The 21,604-nt window shown below is 34.7% G+C and overlaps 1 protein-coding gene across 2 annotated transcripts; it reads right to left on the bottom strand.

The window, feature by feature from the left end:
* Positions 1 to 2: 2 nt before the first annotated feature.
* Positions 3 to 21,311, bottom strand: LOC123697683 (GMP synthase [glutamine-hydrolyzing]). 2 transcript variants are annotated; one of them, XM_045644207.1, is made up of 16 exons: positions 21,184 to 21,311; positions 19,036 to 19,158; positions 16,780 to 16,966; positions 16,286 to 16,403; positions 15,716 to 15,872; positions 15,176 to 15,319; positions 14,559 to 14,655; positions 14,271 to 14,359; positions 12,882 to 13,039; positions 12,204 to 12,384; positions 11,769 to 11,903; positions 4,557 to 4,728; positions 3,725 to 3,842; positions 3,122 to 3,236; positions 2,044 to 2,235; positions 3 to 836 (listed from the first exon to the last, which is right to left on the bottom strand). In XM_045644207.1, exons 2-16 carry the CDS (start codon positions 19,135 to 19,137, stop codon positions 735 to 737), a joined length of 2,067 nt encoding a protein of 688 aa, XP_045500163.1. In that variant the 5' UTR covers positions 19,138 to 19,158; positions 21,184 to 21,311; the 3' UTR covers positions 3 to 734. The 2 variants fall into 2 exon arrangements, with proteins under 2 accessions (XP_045500163.1, XP_045500162.1); XM_045644206.1 differs by lacking the exon at positions 21,184 to 21,311 and adding an exon at positions 19,801 to 20,028.
* Positions 21,312 to 21,604: the final 293 nt, after the last annotated feature.

Consider the following 21,604-nt stretch of genomic DNA (forward strand, 5'->3'; position numbering starts at 1 on the left):
GGTGAAAATAAAGCAATAATATAATTTTTATTATGAAACCTCCAGTCAATAACACTGAACCATTCCATAAAACAATGCGTCTGATTTCATACAAGATTTATATTTGGAGTGCAAATATCTGTTGGCTTTATATTTTACACAGCCTTCGATAGTAATTATACTACAACGTTACAAAACAGTGGAGCTAAATATACGCGCGTATCCGTTCACCAATTTATTTACAAATTCATTATTGGCAGTGGTCCCATTCGATAACTCAATTGACAATAATAACAAAAAAAAATTAACCTCCATCAAATATTAATACACGGTTTTTCTTAACAACATTCAGAATGACACCGTGCAAACAAATACTTTGCGATTCACATAATTTGTTTAAAACCCGATTACAGTTGTCTATAAACATTTAATTAGAACAACGGAATCGTCTATAAACATTTTAGGAGCTGCTGTAGTCAGGCTGATTTTATAACATTTAGTATGCGGCTCTACATGCAGTTACTTTATTATGTACATCAATAACACAGAACAATTTGTCTACGCACTAGCGTCACATGTCCAATTGACTGCGCTAAAGGATAAAGTTATAACACTAACAAATTCAACATGAACCGTTAACATACAAAATGTATGTTTCATTTGGTACTATCTGTATAACAGAATAACAAAATATGGGACCGCTGCCGTGGGTGCTTGAGTAAAAAAATATATATAAAAGGAAGGCATTGAGGCGATCATTCCCACTCGGTGGTGGCCGGCGGCTTGGGCGTGAGGTCGTACAGCACCCGCGATATGCCTGGCACGCTCACCAGCTCCTTGCGCATTCTGTCCACCACCTGCACATACAAAATATCATTTTAATAACTAAGTATAATGTTCGTGAAAATTATTGATTAAATGTAGTTTCTTGAAGGTAGTTAAACAATTTGTTTTTTTTTTTGTTCGTTTTCATTGTATTATCCTCATTCATCTAAAATATATAATATATATAACATACGTAAAAATCACACACAAAAAAATTGCACTGGGTATTTTGATGGTATTTTGTACCATCGTTATTTGTGTGTATGTGTGTGGGGGACCTGTGTATGTGTGGAAGAAAGAAGATGGAATTCCTCCATTAAAAAAGGGAGCCTTGACCAGTCTACTCAATAGGCATGACGAAAGATTTTGAAATCCACTTCCATAATGTGTGTATGCGTTTACTATTCAAGAAAAACCCTATATTTCGGTAATATAATTAAATTTAACGAAGATAAAAGCCATTTTTCAAAAAATATTTATTAACTGTGCCAAAACAGCTCGCAGGTGTCATGGCGTAGGCGTGACGTCACTCTTTAGTAAATACGTAATTATTTGTACGCATTACGAAGAAAATTAAAAAAATATTTATTTAATATGTGTTATAGAAACGAATTTCAAAGTTTATAAGTGGTGTGCAGTATTGCAGTGTGAATCCACATAAAAATAATGCTCAAAAATGTGTTACTAATTATTTCAAGCGAGAAAATAATAGGAAATGATTATATAAAGTTGGCGCGGAGAACCCCGAACCAGTTATTCGTGAATTCGCAATTATATTTCTGTTCTGAGCCTATAAAGCATACGTGAAACAATAGAAAATAAATAAAAATGCGTATTCTCAACATATTCATAACAACAAAACACATCTGACGTGAGTTGTTTACTTAAGTGTGACGTCACGCGTGTTTTAGTCAAAATGGCGAACTGCAGAATTTCAATGTTTTATTTTATTGATAATCTCATTAATCTTAAATGTTTTTAAGATTTCTAAGTCACTATATTTAATTTATTTATTACACATTTTCCCTTAAAAACATTTATACGATCATTTATGGATACTGTCGTCATGCCTATTAGCCGATTAGATTAGTAGCGAAAACATTTCGCTTTTTTTTTATTGGTAATAGGGAAGCGCTTCCCTAATTCGCTTGCGCAATTCAGAGCGAGCTGTCGCTACATATGTGTGTGTGTGTGTGTGTGTGTATTGCCTGTTTGTATGTCTGTCTGTCCACAACTCACGTCCTGCGGCATCACGTCGGAGCCGGGCAGCGCGGGCACGCCGGTCATGAAGTCGGCGGTGAGGAACGGGCGCAGCACGAGCGAGCGCTGGCAGGACGGCGCGCGCACGGCCGCGTCGCGGTCGAAGTGCACCGGGATCAGCACCACCGGCATCTGCGCTATGCGCGCCGCGTAACCGCTCGACACTAACACCTGGAAGGGATTAGAGAGATTGAGACACTTGACAACAATACTAATATATAGTATAGTATATATTATATAAGTGTAATATACTAACACCTGCGTAAATTATACTAACACCCGCGTAATTCGTTATACTAACACCAGCGTAATTCGTTATACTAACACCTGCGTACATTGTTATACTAACACCTGCTTAAGTTGTTATACTAACAACACCTGCTTAAGTTGTTATACTAACAACACCTGCGTACATTGTTATACTAACACCTGCGTACATTGTTATACTAACACCTGCGTACATTGTTATACTAACGCCTGCTAAAGTTGTTATACTAACACCCGCGTAATTTGTTATACTAACACCTGCGTAAGTTGTCATACTAACACCCGCGTAAGTTGTTATACTAACACCTGCGAAAGTTGTTATACTAACACCTGCGTAAGTTTTTATACTAACACCTCCGTAGTTGTACTAACACCAGCGTAATTTGTTATACTCATCTGCGTAATTTTATTATACTAACACCCGCGTAATTTGATTTACGGTGCTTATTCACCAATAATATGCGAGAATGTGTAGCGAGGAATGTGTTTGTAAATAACCAATAGCATCACTTCAAACACTGAACGCTTCAAACTAAATGATTGGTTATTTACAAACACATTCCTCGCACATTATTGGTGGAAATGCACCCTAAGAGAGGAAAACTAGCATATCAATTAAGAACTACATAAGAGAATGTAGTAAAAGAAGGAAAAACTATTTTTACAAAAAAAGAAATGAAAAAATCAAATCTATTCGAAATCGAATTTCTAATTTGATAAGAAATTAGGACAAAAGTTTTTAAAAGTTTTTTTTTTCTATTATATATTTTTATAAATTCGTATTCAATACCTGTGTAGCCAAATCGTCCGCCTGCCGTATCGTCGATATGACTTGCTGCGTGAGGAAAGTCGGCGTTATGTCCGTTATCTGTTCCTTTATCAGACCGCCGAACGCGTAGCACACCCTTTACACAAAAAAAAATACAAATATGAATAATTTTCTTAATCGAAATTAAAATATACTTTTACTTAAAAGTCTATTTATAATAATTTATCGCGACTTATTCAACAAATCCGTATTGAGTTAACTAACTTGAATTAGCAAATGAATGTCTTTTTTAATTTTTAACATTAAAAGCATATGTATTTGAAAAATTTAGTTTATTACTACGATACGAAAGATGTCGGTTTAAACTTAATAATGGAATAACAAAAATCTGTTCTTTATGTGAGGATGGCTGTGTGTGTGTGTTGTTACTCTTTCACGCAAATACTACTGAACCGATTACAATGAAATTTAGCACACATATAGAAGGTGACTTGGATTAAGACGTAGGATAGGTTTTATCGCGGAAATCCCACGGGAGCGGGAAATATGCGAGATTTTCTTTGAAAACGCGGGCGAAGCTGCAGGCGGAAAGCTAGTATCAAATAAATGTATATTATTATATACCTGTTAACATTGTGGCAGACGCGCGGTATGATCCGCGCTAAGTACTGCATGTCCTTCCAGTCGGGCGGGTAGCGCTCCGTAGACAGCGCCACTGCGTAGCTGTACGTGCGACCGTCACCTGAATATAACATAGATTTAATTATTTCTGCTTTGTAATATCATTGTTGTTGTGTCTGTACAACTTTGTTTGCATAATTTTTTTTTTTTTTTAATAATTTTTGCACCTATCTTACATGCATCATACATGCACGCAATGATGCAACCTTTGATATGCGAAAGTCACAAGTCACAACCAAAATCTAGCCATCAATTCACAAGGAAAATAATTGCACGATGCTTATTACGCGCATTTTTATTTGTTACTGATAGCCTATAAAAAAACGGTATCATTTGACTATCGAACGCGCATTACAGTCATCTACACTAATATTATAAAGAGGAAACCTTTGTTTGTTTGTTTGTTTGATTGTAATGAATGGGCTCATAAACTACTGGACCGATTTTAAAAATTCTTTCACCATTCGAAAGCTACATTATCCACGAGTATATATCATCACTACACTATATTACTATCACTATAATATCACACTATATTATCACGCTAAGACCAACAGGAGCGCAGCCACGCGGATTAAACCGCGCGGCACAGCTAGTATTTTATATTATAACAGCCCGTCAACAAAAAAAGGTATCATATCATCGGATCGAACATCACGTTCAAAATGTTTACTGGCCGTCAACAAAAAAAAAAGAACACTCGTGACGTCATCCAGCACGCGCGTGTCGCGTCACCCGTCAGTCGGTGCGCGACCGCCGCGCGGGGCGCACGCACCTTGCACGCCGACGGAGCGCACGGGCAGCAGCGTGGCCACCAGCGGGCCGGTGGACGAGATGCGGCGCAGCTCCGCCTGCTCGGTGGCCGTCGTCGCGTTCGTCACGCGCCCGAGCAGCGCGTGGCACTTGACGCACATGGACGCGTACTCGACCATTATCTTCACTATCACCTGGTGAAAAGATCAATACCATGTTTGTATGATAGTTAATGAACTACTAATTTATCTAACACTATGTTACCAAGTGACCGCCTCCTCGGTACAGTGGTTGACGCGTGAGCGTAGCACCGAGGGGTCCTGGGTTCGATTCCCGGTGGAGACGAAGAAAAAAAAATGTCTCGGTCTGGCATGACACAGAAGGCTGATCACCTACTTGTCCCTAAAGAAAATCGATCAGTGAAACAGATGTATAATGCATCTGCCCCTTACCCCACTTGGGGACATGGGACTTCACTTTATGCTTGTATATGCAGAAAACATATGTCATAAAAATGAATCGACAAAAACGAGAATAGCTTATTTTTTAACGTAATTATTAGGCACAATTATCATAAACAATCAGCTTAACATTTACATAATAATATGTTAAGTGTTATCACTCTACACCAGCGGGGGGACAGTGCCCTTGATCTACCAAGATCGCAAAGATAGAGGTGCCATCTTTTACTTGTAACTAGAAATACTTCCTGTCTTGCTAAATGACTAATATCACAATAGATGTCGCTGTCCTAGAAAATGAATGAAACAATCCTGGTGTTGCAGATCTAAAGAACTGCTTCAATAATGGGAATAAATAACCTGTCATGTGAATTTAAATAACGATAATAAATATTTAAATAACGATTTTAAGTGTATCAATTAACTAATTACTTTTATTTTTAGTTTAATAAGTGACTGTTACTATAATTTTTTGGATCACAGCCGTTAATTCATTCTAACGCATTAACAGAATTGGGGAATTCATTTTATTAGAGCATGGCAGCACCAGTGTTTTACGTTGATAACTTGATAGATCACACAAAATGGCTGCCTGCCGTGTCTTGTGGTCTTGCGTGTACGCATTTTGATTGCTATTCGGTGTGTATTTCTTGGATTAAGTGCTTTTATCATACGTGACGCTGAGTTGAGCTTGCTCCTCGCTCCTGGTGTAGTGCTGTTCCGGAATACAGTTTCTTGTGTCGCATTGACGATTCGGCTTAAAGCAGTTATAGTGGTAGTTTTTGCGAGAAAGGACGCTACAATTTACGTTATTTGGTGCGAAAAGGGACGCTATTTATGTTGTATTTGTTGCGAAAAGGACGCTAAATAAATCTGTGTTGTGTTTTCTGCTGTTACCAGCCTCATTACGATGCCTCATCTTTGTTCTTTTGGATGCAAGTATACACCCGGTAAGTACCTTTGTATTGCCTTTCATACCATATCTTTGACTTTCAAAAAGTGGTGAGTATACAAGTAGGCATTATCATAGGCGTGGTAGTAAAATGTCAGTTTGGTAGTCCTACAGGCCCCATTAATGGAACTAGGTACTTACCTATTTTAAATGACTCTTGTGATGTTCCTTACTCTCCTTAATAAGTTCAATCAAACCTACCATTGGGAATATCATCCCCTCTATTGTAACTTTCTGGGCATTAATAACCTTGGCTGGTTCAAATGAATGTCAAACGCGCCAAAAAAAAAATCAAATCTATAGTAAAGTCAGTTAAAAGTTACTGGTGAGCTCTAATGTGACAGCCATTTGTTACTAACAGTCAGACAAATTGCAATGACCAAACATCCCCTAAACACCAAATTTACTCAACCATTAGTATGACCGCGAGAGCACATGAGCATGCGCTTCAGATTAAATATCTTAATATTTGAAAAATACTTACTGCTTTTAATATGTATAATGTACATAATATCTATTTGATTAAGATAAAATTTATAATTAAAGTAAAAATTATCATTTTAAAAATAATTTAGTATATTGTATATATATATATATAGGGGAGAATAAACTAACATACTAGATATGTAATAGATTACGAGTTTAAGAAAGTGTACCAAGTTACCATGGATGTCTCACTCGATCTAAAATGCATATATAGTGCTCTACTACTGTGAACCAAAACTTATATGCTTTAGAAAATAAGTTGTGTCTTAAGGCTCTGGGATCTTGGACCATTGAGTTAGTATCTATCTACTCATGCTCTCGGTAGGAGATCCTTAAAATCAGATGATCTAACAAGATATTTTATATTTTACTGTTTACAAATAGGATAGCGGAAACTACATTCCACCTTATGTTGTTCTTAATTAATTTTGGTAATTAACATTTTTCAGGAGTTGTTATGCATCACTTTCCAAACCCAGACAAATTTCCTGAACGTTTCAGAATTTGGGTAAATCTTGTTGGAGGGAAACTGGAAACATCTTCAGATTATCAATTTTATAAAAGGAAGATGATATGTGATATTCATTTCATCAATGATCACAGAAACCGCAACAAACGCTTAAATGCATTGGCTGTACCAACTCTGCATTTGCACGGTGAGTTTATAAATATGAGATTCCATTTAAAATTAAAGTAAAAACTTGCCACATGTAAACCACAATAATAATAGTAGGTATTGTTTGATATTTTGTTTTTATTTTTATAATGAAATAAAAGGGGATATTTTATGATAATTTACCAAGAAAAAATAATTTGGTTCTGAAATTTTGCTCCTATTAAAGGTTTTATTTCTGCCAATGTCAAGTAATGTTATAGCTGGCAATGAGCATTTCAAACGAAATCAAGGAAAATGTTTTTCTGTCTGTTAACTTTTCACACCTAAACCACAGAGACAAATTTTTAATTGTTATTTCAGGATCATCTTATACTATGCAGAATATCCCTAGCACCACCAGAGTCGCCACTGAGAATCAATCCTGCTCTTCTCTTCCTACTACAGGTATTAATTTTAAAATACAAATATCTAAAAAATAAAATATAAAAAAAACCATCCGTACATTTGTCTAATTTCAGTTGTATCAATTGTATTTCATTTCATTGTATTATGAAATGAAATGAAATGAATGTATTATAATTTCATTTGTTATTTCAGGACCATCTGATACTCCGCCGAATATCCCTAGCACTGTCGCCACTGGGAATCAACCCTGCTCTTCTATTCCTGTTACTACAGGTATGAATTTGTAAAGCTTTTATAGCTCCTAGTCCCTAATATTTAATTCTAGCTTTTCATACAAATGTGTTTTCCCGCTAACTCCCGTTCATGAGGGAATTTTGCTATATCCTCTTGTAACTAAGCTTTAAGTTTACTAAGTTACCTGTATGCCAAATTTCAAGAGTCTAACGGTTTGGTAATGATGAGGTTTAGATTTTCCATACAAAAAGTTTTTCCCGCTAATTCCCATTCCCTGGGATTTCTTTCTTAGTACATCCCTTCCAAATTTCAAGTGCCTACGTTTAGAAGTTTGGGCTGTGCGTTGATACCCAATGAGTCACTTTATTCTTATATATTCTTATATCAGCATCTATCTAAATATATAATTTTATTTTACTTAATAAAATAAAATAATATATTTAGATAGATGCTGATTGTACCTATAAAAGCTTAAAGTGGGAAACTTGCGGAGAAGCTAGTCCGCCCCGTCTTCGTACGGGTTGTCGACATATCCTATGTTAACACGCTGATAATGCAGGTTTCTAGAATCACATGTGGAAGAATTTTTTAAATCAGTCTTTATATTATAGTTTTTGAGTTTATTCAATACAAAAATCCAAAAAAAAAAATCTTTTGTCTTTTAAATATTAGTATAGATATTAATTCGAATGTTATTTTATATATTTTTCAGATAAAAGCTACGCTGGTATTATCGCATCGGCAATAACAAGGGAGCACAATTACTGCGTGAACTCAAATCGAAAGATATTTAAAGGTATATTGTTTTTCTCATAATTGTCTGCATCAATTTATCTACCCACCCATAGCTCCCAATGTGCTATAATTGCTGTTTACGAACTACAAACATATGCGTACAATGTTGTCTCATCGAGGGTAGGCAGGGATTAACGCTTGACACACTACAATCCTGTATACAAAAATTTTAATTCAAAAACATTTATTCGAGTCATGTATTTTTCTGCTATCTATGTAACATGTAATTTATCACTTTTCAGATGTTCAAAAACGAAAATCCATGTACCGTGTGCCAGCAGAAACAAATCGACTCGAAATTAGTCGCCTGCGGTCTGAAATATGTCGATTGCGTAAAAAAGGAGCTTCATTTAAGCTACGTTTAGAAACGGCGCAAAAGTTTTCTGAAGATGTCTCTTTCCAAAGAGTTATAAAACGATTGCAAAGACCCGCTCAGATATTTCTTCACATGCAGCTGCAGTCAAAAAAGAAACCGAAAGGTAGACGCTTCACAATTGATGACAAAATATTGTCATTATCTCTTTACAAAAAGAGTCCAAAGGCATACAAACATTTGTGTAGCTATTTTTGTTTGCCGTCAATAAAGGCTATGAAACGTTTACTAGGCCAAATTAAATTGACCACTGGTATCAATCCCATAATCTTTGAAAAGATAAAAAAAACCATGGCAGAAAAAGACGCACCCGATCGTCTATGCAGCCTCATCTTTGATGAAGTGTCTCTGACACCAAATATATCTTATAGTGCACAGAAAGATGAGATGCAAGGTTTTGCAAATAATAAAAAGGAACGATTCGCTAATCATGCGCTTGTGTTTATGGTGAAGGGTGTGAAACGCAATTTTAAACAACCCGTGGCTTATTATTTTACTAATGCGTTAGACAAAATTGGTCTAAAAAAATTAATAAAAACTGTTGTCAAACACGCCGTAGAATCGGGCCTCATCATTATCAACACAGTTTGTGACCAAAGCACTGTAAATGTCGGTGCCATCACTGAATTGGTCCAGGAAAGCCGGGCTATGTATTTGCGGAACGGCAAAGTGTGGCGCAATGAGCTCATGCATATAGCAGGTCAAAAGATTATTCCTTTATATGACGTACCCCATTTAATAAAGGGTGTAAGGAATAATCTTTTGACGAAGGACCTTATTTACACCGTAAATAATACACAAAAAATTGTAAAATGGGAATACTTCCAAATGGTATACGCTGCCGACAAGTCTTACGGAGAGCTTCGACTTTTAGATAAAGTAACAGAGGAGCACGTCAACCCAGAAAAAATTAATAAAATGCGAGTGAAACACGCAACACAAATTTTCAGTCACAGTATGGCTGTTGTGGCTGAGCATTTAACAGCCCGAGGAGCTCTCTCGGAAGATTGTCGGCAGATTATAGATTTAACTTTATTATTAGACAATTTATTTGACACTCTAAATGGGAGCACAATGACAATTTCGCCAAATGGCAAAATTTATAAAGGGCCTGTAAAGCAGTCATCGCCTCATCATAACTTGTGGAAAAAAGCGAAAGAAGTTTTAAGAACTGTTAAATTTATTAAAAAACTTAATGTTGCCGATAAAATCCACAAAGCCGAAACTACTGTACCATCAATTACAAATTTTATTAAAACAATTGAAGGCATGGAGGCTCTTTGGAAATTATTGTCTGGTAAATATAAATTGGATGCCATGTTGACCAGAAATTTTAATCAGGACCCATTAGAGAATTTCTTCGGGAACATCAGGAGTTATGGGGCAAGAAATGTAGCACCTAACTCTGTTGCATTTGAGGGGGCATATAAAGCACTTATGTTAAATAATTATAGCACGCCGCACTCAAAAGGGGCTAACTGCGAAGAGGACGTTAATGAGTGTCTCCAAACCTTAGAATTTTTTATAAGGGAAAAAATCGAAGCCCCTGAATCCCCTGATGTTCCCGAGGAACAAGAAATAAATTTCAACAAAGAAATTTGCCTCGAACAGCCTATCGCAGCAGATTCTGGCCAAAGAAACTATGTTTGTGGCTGGGTCCTGAAAAAATGTTTAACTAATGTTGTAAAAAATTGTCAACAATGCAGAAAAAATTTATTGGACAACACAGCATCCAATGAAAAAAATTCTTTCATAAAAGCAAAAGAATATCAAAACAAAAAGTGGCTTTGTTATCCTAATGAGGAAATAGAAAAATATTTTCAGGAGATACAAACCATAGCCGTGACATTCCTAAAGAGCAACATGTCAAGAAAAAATATAAAGTTTAACATTATTGCGTTAGTTGATATATTGATAGATTTTTCATTTAAATGTACCATACATAAAGACAACTTGAAAAAGTGTTTTATAAACACAACTATAAATGTTTTAATATATAGTTGGTGTAGGTCGGTGAATCGGATTTTAGGCGGCAAAATTAAGTATACTGGTGATGATGAGACGAAACTTGCTGCCCAATTATATTTTAATAAATACCGGCATTACAAGAATAAAAAATGAAAACTAAAAAGATCTTTTATTTACTTTTCTCAGTGATGAGTTGATGAACTATTGTTTAAATACAATTTCGCAGACTTACTTATTACTTCAAGTATTTACTTATTACAAGAAAGTAATAAAATAACATCATTGAGAAATTATTTTCTTAACTTTTTAATTTTGTTTATTAACTTGAAGTAGTTTTGTCTGTTATTTAATTCCGGAACCCTTCTTGACAATTAAACCCTCTACTTCGTGGGCTTAAGGGTCAGTTTAGTGGCCGGAATTAAAAATAGACTTAATTATTTCAAAATCTATAAGTATGGTGCTACACATACTATAGGTAGGTATGAATATAGTATGCATTAGTTTCTGGTTACAAAGTACAGATGGCGCTTTCAATTTGTATGCCAAAAAATCCCCAAGAGGGCTCTCTTTTCCCCTTATATTACTTTACTCTTTGCTCTACACTGTCATACAGAAAATATATTGCAACCTACCTCACCTACAAAATAATTCTAAAACACCTACGTTTTGTTTTCAACATTGAAATTTATATTTTACTAGGTCTCCACCCGCGGCTTCGCCCGCACAGTCAAAGAAAAACCCGCATAGTTCCGGTTCCGGTGGAATTTCCGGGATTTCGTCATTTTCCCGGGATAAAAAGTATCCTATGTCCTTTCTCGGGTATCAAAATATCTCCATATCAAATTTCATGAAAATTGGTTCAGTAGTTTAGGCGTGATTGAGTAACAGACAGACAGAGTTACTTTTGCATTTATAATATTAATATGGATTAAACTACCCCATACCTGCGTCTCAGCGAAGTCCCGGTCCGCGTAGGGCTCGTCCTGGCACAGCACGCGCACGGCCAGCCCGGGCCCGGGGAACGGCTGCCTTTCTACCAGCGCCGTGGGCAAGCCTAGTTCTGCACCCAGGATGCGCACCTATGAAAGTTAATTTACTTATTTATTTATTTATTAAGCCTTTTAACTGGATGAAAATGGTTTTTATGACTGTATTGTTGCACTTTGGAAGTTGTTTCTTCTTGTTTAATGTTATAAAGGGTTGTTAAACATTAAGCTGTTTAATATGTGGCATTATCTACGCAATGCTCCTTACAAAAACAGCTCCTTACAGCTAAATAGACTGTTCACTCTTCAACAGCCATACACAGGGTGCCCATTAAACAAACCTAACCATATAACATCCTTCCTAAATAATACAAAACTATGCAATGTGCTCACCTCGTCCTTGTGGAAGTCCTTGAGGGGCTCCACAACCCTACCACGGGCACGTAACGCCCGCACCAGCTCCGTGTCGTTGTGGTGCGTCTTGATTGTGGCCGCGTTGTTGGACGCCATCGATGACGCGGACTCGATTAGATCCGGTCGTAGAGTACCCTGCCCGAGGAGGACTTGGTCCTCTCTGAGAAAAACACATGTAAAAAATTAAACTTAACGTTCCAAACTATCACAGCACTCCTTGCTCAGTGCACATTCACCATAATTAACAAATGGCCAGTTACTAACTTAACATTCCAAATCCTCAACTCATAAAGCTCTTCACTCACTACTCATTCGCCATACTCCACTGGTTCATTGAAAACAACAAAACAATAAGTTCTAAAAAATAATAATCAACATCAACTGGCCAGTTACAAAAAAAATACAAAACCAATCATTCCAAAATCAAACATAAACGCGTGGCGCGTTCACCATCACATCCACCATCAAAAACGAACAGGCCAATTACAAACAACAAGCAAAACTCAAACATTCCAAATTCAAATCCCCCTGCACTCACTGAACATACAGCATAACTGGCCAGTTACAAAAACTCAAACATCCCAAATTCCTGGCCAGTTACAAAAAAGCAAAACTCCACATTCCAAATTCAAAATGTAGATAAAGCTCGGCACTCACTGCACGTTGAGCAGGTCGCGCACGGCCTGCTCCGCCACGCGCATGAACACGTCGCCGATGATCTTGCGCTTGTCCTCGGGCGCGGTGGTCTGGCACAGCAGCGGCGTGTGCCGCGTGCGCCCGCCCGCCTCGCGCACCGACGTGCTGCCTTGCCGGAACTGCGCAAATAATCATATTATAAGAAATAACACGCGAGGCCGGGTTAAATATTAGTTTGAATGTAATAAGAATGTACTGCGATTCTACACAGCTACCTAATTGATGTAGGTAGTTGATACCAAAACGCAGCAAGTCAACGACTATTAGCAAAGTGAGGGTAGTTGGGTCGAACGTCGTATAAACAACGTCCGAGCCCCTAGGCACGATTCGTACGAATGCGCCACGAGTCAAAGGAAAGCGGCTTTTTATAGTATTCGACAGCTAAGCCTGTTCAGACATGAAATAATGACAACTATAGTCGAGCCAATTTAATAGGCAACATTTGACGTCTATCAATTTTATCTTCGAAGAGAGGTAACCTGCTTAAAAACATCGATTAAAGTGAATCAATCGATACGGATTTGAAACATTTGTAAATCGAATTTATTAATTTATGATGATTTTTATTCACAAGTAATCAATGCATTCGATTCTAGATGTCAGATTTCGATTTTTAGAGTAACGTCTCTGGTATTTAAAAAGAAAAAAGGTTTATTGACACAAAATTGTAGCGACGTCGCGTCAGTTCTTCAATTCAGAAATTGTTTATTATGTTTAGTATGGTTTATCAGTAAAATGAAATCTTAAAATTACTTGTATCGGTCATTATTATTATAAATATGTAATCATAATTGAAAAAAGTTAAGCAAATGTGCAGTTCTAACAAAACGAAATATTATGTTATTCTATGTCGTCGTTACTAGGTTACGTTGTTGAATTTTGTTGAACTGTCAAATGTTGCCTATTAAAATGGCTCTACTATACATTCATCCACAAACATATTAAATCAAAAGTTATGTCTAACAATATTATATAATACTAGATTTCCTATCGCTCGCGTTTTCAAAGAAAAACCCGCATAGTTCCCGTTCCCGTGGGATTTCCGGGATAAAACATATGCTATGTGCTAATACAAGGTACCCTCTATATGTGTGCTAAATTTAATTGTAATCGTTTCAGTAGTATTTGCAGCATACCATATCCATCCTTACGATATTTCGCTTTTATAATATTAGGATAGGACATAAACAATTTACTACATTTAACCTTGATATCTTTAACTAGACAAATGATAAATAATGATATCATGAATTCATGAAAAACTAAAGAAAAACGATTTGAGATTTTTAAGAATTTTAAAATTACATACACACACACACTTACACATAAGAATATTTATTACAAACTTACCTGATGACCCGCATTTATGACGTGTAAACGGACTCCGAGCTCGCGAAGACACCTCTCGACTTTGGCACTTTCGTTTTTACGCATGAAACCTGTAGTAGATCATTATATTTTAAATTTTTACATAATATGTATGTTCAATTTCAATAAATAATTTTCTCACTACCAAAGGCTAGTTATAAGAATTCATAATATAATGAATTCACTTAATGAAAAAAAATATCAAATACCAAAACTTTATATAAATAAATAATTATTTTATGGAGGGTAGTTATAAAATATAACAATTACCATTATCAATGTGCAGAGCGATAACCTGATCCTCTCTTAGGGCGGTTCTCAACAACGCAGCGCATACCGTCGAATCCACACCGCCACTTACTAAAACCTGAGTAAGAGATAAACCAAAAACGATTAAAATCGTCAAAAAAATATTATTACTCAATCACCTAAATACATAGGAAACGATTTTGATGATATTAAAAAATTTAAGCTTATAATTTACTAGCTTACCGCCCGCGGCTTCGCTCGCTTTGTCTAGAACCTAATAAATTATATACAAAAACCTTCCTCTTGAATCACTATCTATAAAAAAAACCGCATCAAAATCCGTTTGTTAGTTTTAAAGATTTAAGCATACAAAGGGACATAGGGACAGAGAAAGCGACTTTGTTTTATATGTACTGTGTGATGTGATGACTTAGTTTATATTATAAAAACATTTTATGATCAATTTCTTATTTCTCTACGACTTCAAAACTACTTTCGAAGAATTGCAATAATTGTAACATGACAGGTATATTTATGAATAGGAATTATAAAAATATTATGTATAATTAATAATAAAAAAATCAAATAAATGTAATTGTTCAAAATAAGATCTAGGTTATCATAAATTATATACTTACAAGCACTTTATTATCGCCAACAGTATCGCGTATGTACTGCACGCACGCGTCGCGACGCGAGCGAAGCGTGAACGTGCGCGACAAGCCCGCTATGTCGAATAAAAAGTTCGACAGCATCTGCTTGCCTTTGGGCGTTAGATCCACCTGAATAATGGGTTTTTATAAGAAAAAGACAAGAAGAAAAAATATCTAATTAATAAAATGTATAGCTAAATATCCAAATAACATTACTCAAAATTTAGACTTACTCAAAATTTTGTCTGAAGCAAAACTCTGCCTACGCGTCTATAGGCAGAGTTTTCTTATAAGTAATAAATAAGTTAATACAATAGACTTTAAACCTTATTACCACGACATAAGGTGTAAATTTGAATGAACGTATTACACAACACTCGGAACATTATTGACGACCTTAGTTTACTTGTTACTATGTCATACTTTTTTGACGATTGTGAGTTTAGTTGTCTTCATATCTTTTATAGTTTTTAGCAAAATGTTACTTATAAAAATGGGTTTTTATATTATTCCAATAAAATTTACCTCCGGATGAAACTGTACACCATACAGTCGCATCTGCTCATTGTATATCGCCGCAATCAAGTGGTTCGACGACTGTGCGCCAACGCGGAACCGATCGCCGACCTTTTGCACGCTGTCCCCGTGAGTTAGAAGAACTGGCTGGAGTTTTTCTAAGCGGCTGTGAAATGTTTATTGATATTGAGAAAAAACATAGAAAAACATCTAGTTTGAAGTTAAACTCCTCGGACTACGACGAACGACTCGACCGATTCTTATGAAATTTTATGTGCATATTGGGTAGGTAGGTTACATTTATTTTGTAACATTCGGACAACATTTATTTTTCATACCCCATGTCAAGTGATAAGTAAGAACAACATTTGCTGGGACAGCTTGTATTTTTATAAAATCAAGAAACTCAACTGCTAAAAGATCTCTCGATCCACAAAACTATGTTTGTCTCTTTATAAAGTTATCAGTTTATTTGTTTCAGGTTCTTAATTTTAGCAATTATCTAAAAAATATTAACAATAATGTTCTTTTATTTAAAGCTATAATTAAAGTATTTTAATGTATGTACATATTACTTACTTGAACAATGGGCATGTGGTTTCCACCTCCACCTCGTACTGTCCATCCTCTCGAGCTTCCTTGCGTAGCACGGAACCACCAAACTCCTTATTCAGCATTTGCATACCGTAGCATATTCCTGAAAGAACAATTTTAAACACGTTGATGAAAAAAATGCTGCGATAAAAAGGACATTTAAGCAACTCAAAATTTACATCAATTATTTTCTTGACTTCTCTGTGATGCATTGTCAAATACAAAACATAGGAGAGAAGTCGAAAGAAATATACTATCAATGTTTATACTATAATTCTTTTAGATGCAATATGCGGGTCCCCATGTGGGTCAACCAAAAAAGTGTCAGCACCAACTATATTATGTTTTAAACGGCAACAAACTGATTACGTCTCGCTGCTTTTCTTACAAGAGTCCGGTGATTATCTGACCTTTAAATACCTGGAACTTCTATAACTTTAAAAACAATTTTATTATAATCTCTCTAGATATGAACCCACCTAAAACCGGCAATCCAATTTTGAATATATCCGCGTCATATCTCGGCGCATCCTCCGCGTACACCGAGTTGGGCCCGCCCGATATGATGATCGCGCGGTAGCCGGCCTCCTTCAGGTGGTAGGCCGGCGTGTCCAGCGGGAGTATGTCCGATTCCACGCATAGCTCGCGCACGCGGCGGTCTATCACCTGTGAATGGTTTAAAAATACGCTTAAACTTATGAAATTATTGTGTGTAAAACAACGTAGTTTTTATAACGGTGCATTTTCATCAAACGAGCGAATACTCAGTCTAATCGCACTATGTCAAATTATTGTAGTGTAGAATGCTCTTGCTCTAGCTCTGTGTTCGTTTGATATAAATTCACCGTTTTTCCTAATACTTGGTGTATAGAACTATAGACTATTCAATAAATAGACTATTTACTCAATAATATTTTCTTATTCAAACCAGCAGATTAAAGCGTTCTAAACTAACGACATGGAATTGCCTATATTTTTATAGAGAAGTCCTCTTTTTTGTTTTTTTGATGTCATGTCATGCCCATTAAAATTATAGTCAAAGAGCTTTTTTTGCATTAATCTTTGAATTTATGCCCACCTGCGATTTCAGTCACATGTTACTCTGGTAAAAAATAGCCAGTATGTGCTGATCCAGACTGAATTCTTATCTCTGTTCGAATTCAAACAGCTACTTTACGTGAACGAGTAGCAAATATCTATCCATTCTCACAAACTTTCAGGGCTATAATATGTTTTCGTACGTTTTTCTTTACGGAATTATGTTTATTTTTATACACTAATCAACCCTTAAACTACCTACGCGTACGTATCATATTTCATAAGTCGCGACCTACGCTACGCATCGATTCAATTACACAACACAAGAGCACTAATTGAACGTTTAGAAACTTATCAATCACGTCAGGAAATAAATCGTTAAGTATATTTTTTGATACGTGTAACACACACGAAACTCGTTTCCATAATTAATAGGAGCAACTGAATGTAATTAAAACTTGTTTAAACTTAGCACGCTTTTTAGGTATTAGAAAAGTCGATTTGCAATAGTTTTTCTATTGCCATGGATTTAAAATAAAAATATATATATATAACATATATAACATACATAATTTGGCTTACAGTTTCCCCCAATCGTTCTTTTTTTAATTAATTTAGTAGCTTAATAATTATAGTGAGTAACAAGTACAGTAGTAAGTTAACTAACATCAATGAAGTCGGTTAAAAAATGTTAGTTTTCTGAAAAAAAAACTTAAAATAACTTGTATTTTATCACAATTTTACCAATATTAGAATACCAATGATAAGAAATATTACAAAAAAAATGAAGATTAATTTAGAGATACTGAACTTGTACTTGAATAGTGAACACATAATATAATAATACATAAGAGTTTGGGTTCATAAGGGTCATGATAAACTTATTTGAATCCGAGATTTTGCTGTAATCTGACCCACTTATAAGATAAATTAATTTTAATATAATATCACGCTTTAAAAATTATTCTTCATTGTGTTGACTTTATTAGTTTTTAAATGAATATGAATCCTATAGAAAAAAAAAAAGAATATCTTATATGAGATGCTACAACTAATTAATTTATTTAACAATATTAGTGCAGATGGTGAAATGTTGAGATATCAACATAAATAGGAGATTCCTGTTTTTTTTTTATGTTACAAGAGTTAATTTTCGTATACGCTCAATGTCCTTTGCAAAATTGGGTAAACTTATTACTAGCTCAATTTGAATTTGTGCCTATGCCAAGTGTGATATTCAATTACGAGTTTATTAAATTAAATATTTATTTCAAACTGCAAAAAAAATCTAATAAAAATGGCAAAAAAAATTAATTGTTCGTTTTAGTAACTTTTACAATGGACCTGGACGATCACAATTTATTTTTGTTTACATCTTATGTTTGCATCAATTAAAAATATATCATCAGTGAAAACATCCTTCATCCTTGACCATTGCTATCAAGCACCACACACTTATAAATCACTTCTTAGAATACCTACAAAGTCCTCCACTGCATCTGTGTGTCAGTTCACAATAAACTCTTAAACTACTACACCAACTTTTATTCTGTTTTCACCAATTGATAACTTGCTTTTAGAGGAATGTTTTATTGTTTAGTACACAATTTCATTAAATTTTAGACTCAACTTAACTGTAGAACTGAAAGCTAGTCACTATTATAAAGCTAGCAAATATAAAGATAGTAAATAAGTACCTTCCCATACTGCGAGCCAGCGTCCAATATGGCCACCTTATCCCGCCCGAGCGCGGCGCCATTCGTCCCCCGGTACTGTCCCTCTGCGCTCGCTGTGTGCATCTCGCCGACCCGCCAGCAACACTGACCGAAATTATAAACAACGCTCGCTTATATGTTACAATATGTTCAACAGCATAGACTATTGATAAGTGCGAGTGTACACAGGTATATATATCACTTGGTGGTTAGGTAATTAATTGGTAATTTTATTTGATCTACTATTAAGTATTTATTGATGGGGTTGATGTGAAGTTTAATGGTAGAAGAATTAGCGGAGTTTAATAAAGAATATTTTTTTATAAATAATTTTTTGACAAGCCTGGTTGAACACTTGCTGGTCTAATAAATTAATTAAATATTACACATAGTTGATACAAAATATATGTAGATTGAGGATATTTCACAAGTTTTTTAGCTTGTGAAATATTGAAATTAACTAAACAAAACTGTAAGTATGTAACTGAAAGACATGTTCAAAGATTATATATTAAGAACCATTTTTTGATTGTAATTGTTAGAAATCCTACAACTTCTACTTCCAATCAATAAGAAAAAATATTCAAGTACATTTTCATAAATTTGTATAGTGACACATTACTTCTTCACTTTTTTGTAGGTCTTTGTATGAGTGAATGAGCAACTTTAACACAACACATTCTACCTACAACAATTGAGTTATTGACACACATCTGTCTAAATACACAAAAAAAATTAAAACCCTACCTTATTAAATAGGTTTTTAAATCCAAACATCACACAAACAACACACCACACTACCAATTGTCATTTTCAACGAAATACAAGTCATTTGGTCCCGAAAATAGTTTCAAAAAGTCTTTGTTATTGCACAAAATAACAAATAATGCACTCAGTTTTCTCTTGTATCAAACAGTACTGTGCACAAATGTGTCGGCATTGTGAGTGGATATATTTAGAATTGCCCACATGATGCTTCAGTCTAAATCTATAAACATATAATCCACGATGACATCGTACGTGGAGTTTAGAAGTCTTCACATTATGTATTGTTTTGTAACTATGGCCTTTATGTACACTGTTTACTTTTAATTATGAACATTATAATGTTGCATGGTTACAATATAATATTGGATTTTTTGCAGTTGCAGTTTTAGGATAGTTTATTTAAGATTGGTTTTACTAGTATTCATTCAATATTGAAATCAAAAATCTAATTAGAAAACATTATTATTAAACAATTAAAATAACATTTCTTTTACAACAAATATCTATTTTCCATTCATCTGTTTTAAACTAATTGATAATTATGAACATATTAATAGTTACGAGTCAGTATAATTAGTAATATTTATTTATTAAATATAATTTATAGGAAAGGTTTGTTTCAATTCATTAACAATTTTAATGAAAATGTAAAATATTAATAAAATTTAAGAATTCCAAATAAAATAAAGCAATTTTTGAAAGACCGCTTATCTTAAAATCCCTATTTATCAAGTTGCTGTGCCTAAGAGAGGTTACAAAAATATGGTTATCACCACATTGTTGACATCATTTGAACTAGGACCTTGTCTATGATGTAATATAAGATTAATAAATTATGTATACAATTCGCAAATAATCTACGATTGGCACACTCACACTATTTACGACTTACTTTTAATGACAATTGTATTTATATTTAACAAAGACTGTAAAACCAACCTTTCTGAATAAACAAAACATGCTTGGTCCACATTACAAAGTACCAAATATCATCTAGTAAGGTAAAATCAGATGATGGAGATCGAATGATAACAAAAACAGATAACAATGAGATAAATTTCAGCATTTTGCAGATTTCAGTCTAATCTCCAAGTTGAACGACACTCGACATTGTAAATTTTGTACTGCGAAACAATGTTTTTATCGTAATCTTTGAGTCATAACGTGGTGGCTTAGTGTATAATGTTATGTGTTAGATATCGATGGCATATTTACAACAAGTTATTGTAAAGTGAATGAGAAAACGCGAGTAAAACCGGGCTTTGACATTACCAACATTTTAGGTCAAGATTAAAGTCATAAGTCATATCACTATACGAAATCTCATACCGCTTTTATTAATTATTAATGCATTTTTCTCACCTATCAGAAATATTCAATATTTTAAGAGGATATATTCATGGAAAATACGAATAAATGTGATTCTCCATCCAGCACTACGAATACAAAATTTTAGTACTAACAATTAACATAACTTTGAATGAAGGTGGCGCCACTTTTAACCACTGTCCACTGATTGTCAATGCGTTCAATATTATTAATTTTTAAAAAGTTATTTGATAGTCAGTGGATCATTTCCATTTAATACAACTTAAATTTAAATTCTGTAAGATTAATTTTATTGTTAAAAATCAAATACCTTTGTCAATTACCAAAATAAAGTTGTTCATCATTATAATATAGTTTTACTTTATATAATAAACTTGAACGCATCCTTTCGGTTCTGCGTGTCATTGAACACGATTCATTTTGCACTAAAGGTTTCACGAAAATATTAATTTTA

The sequence above is a fragment of the Colias croceus genome, chromosome 15 (genome assembly GCF_905220415.1).
Source record: "Colias croceus chromosome 15, ilColCroc2.1".
Classification (NCBI taxonomy): Eukaryota; Metazoa; Arthropoda; class Insecta; order Lepidoptera; family Pieridae; genus Colias; species Colias croceus.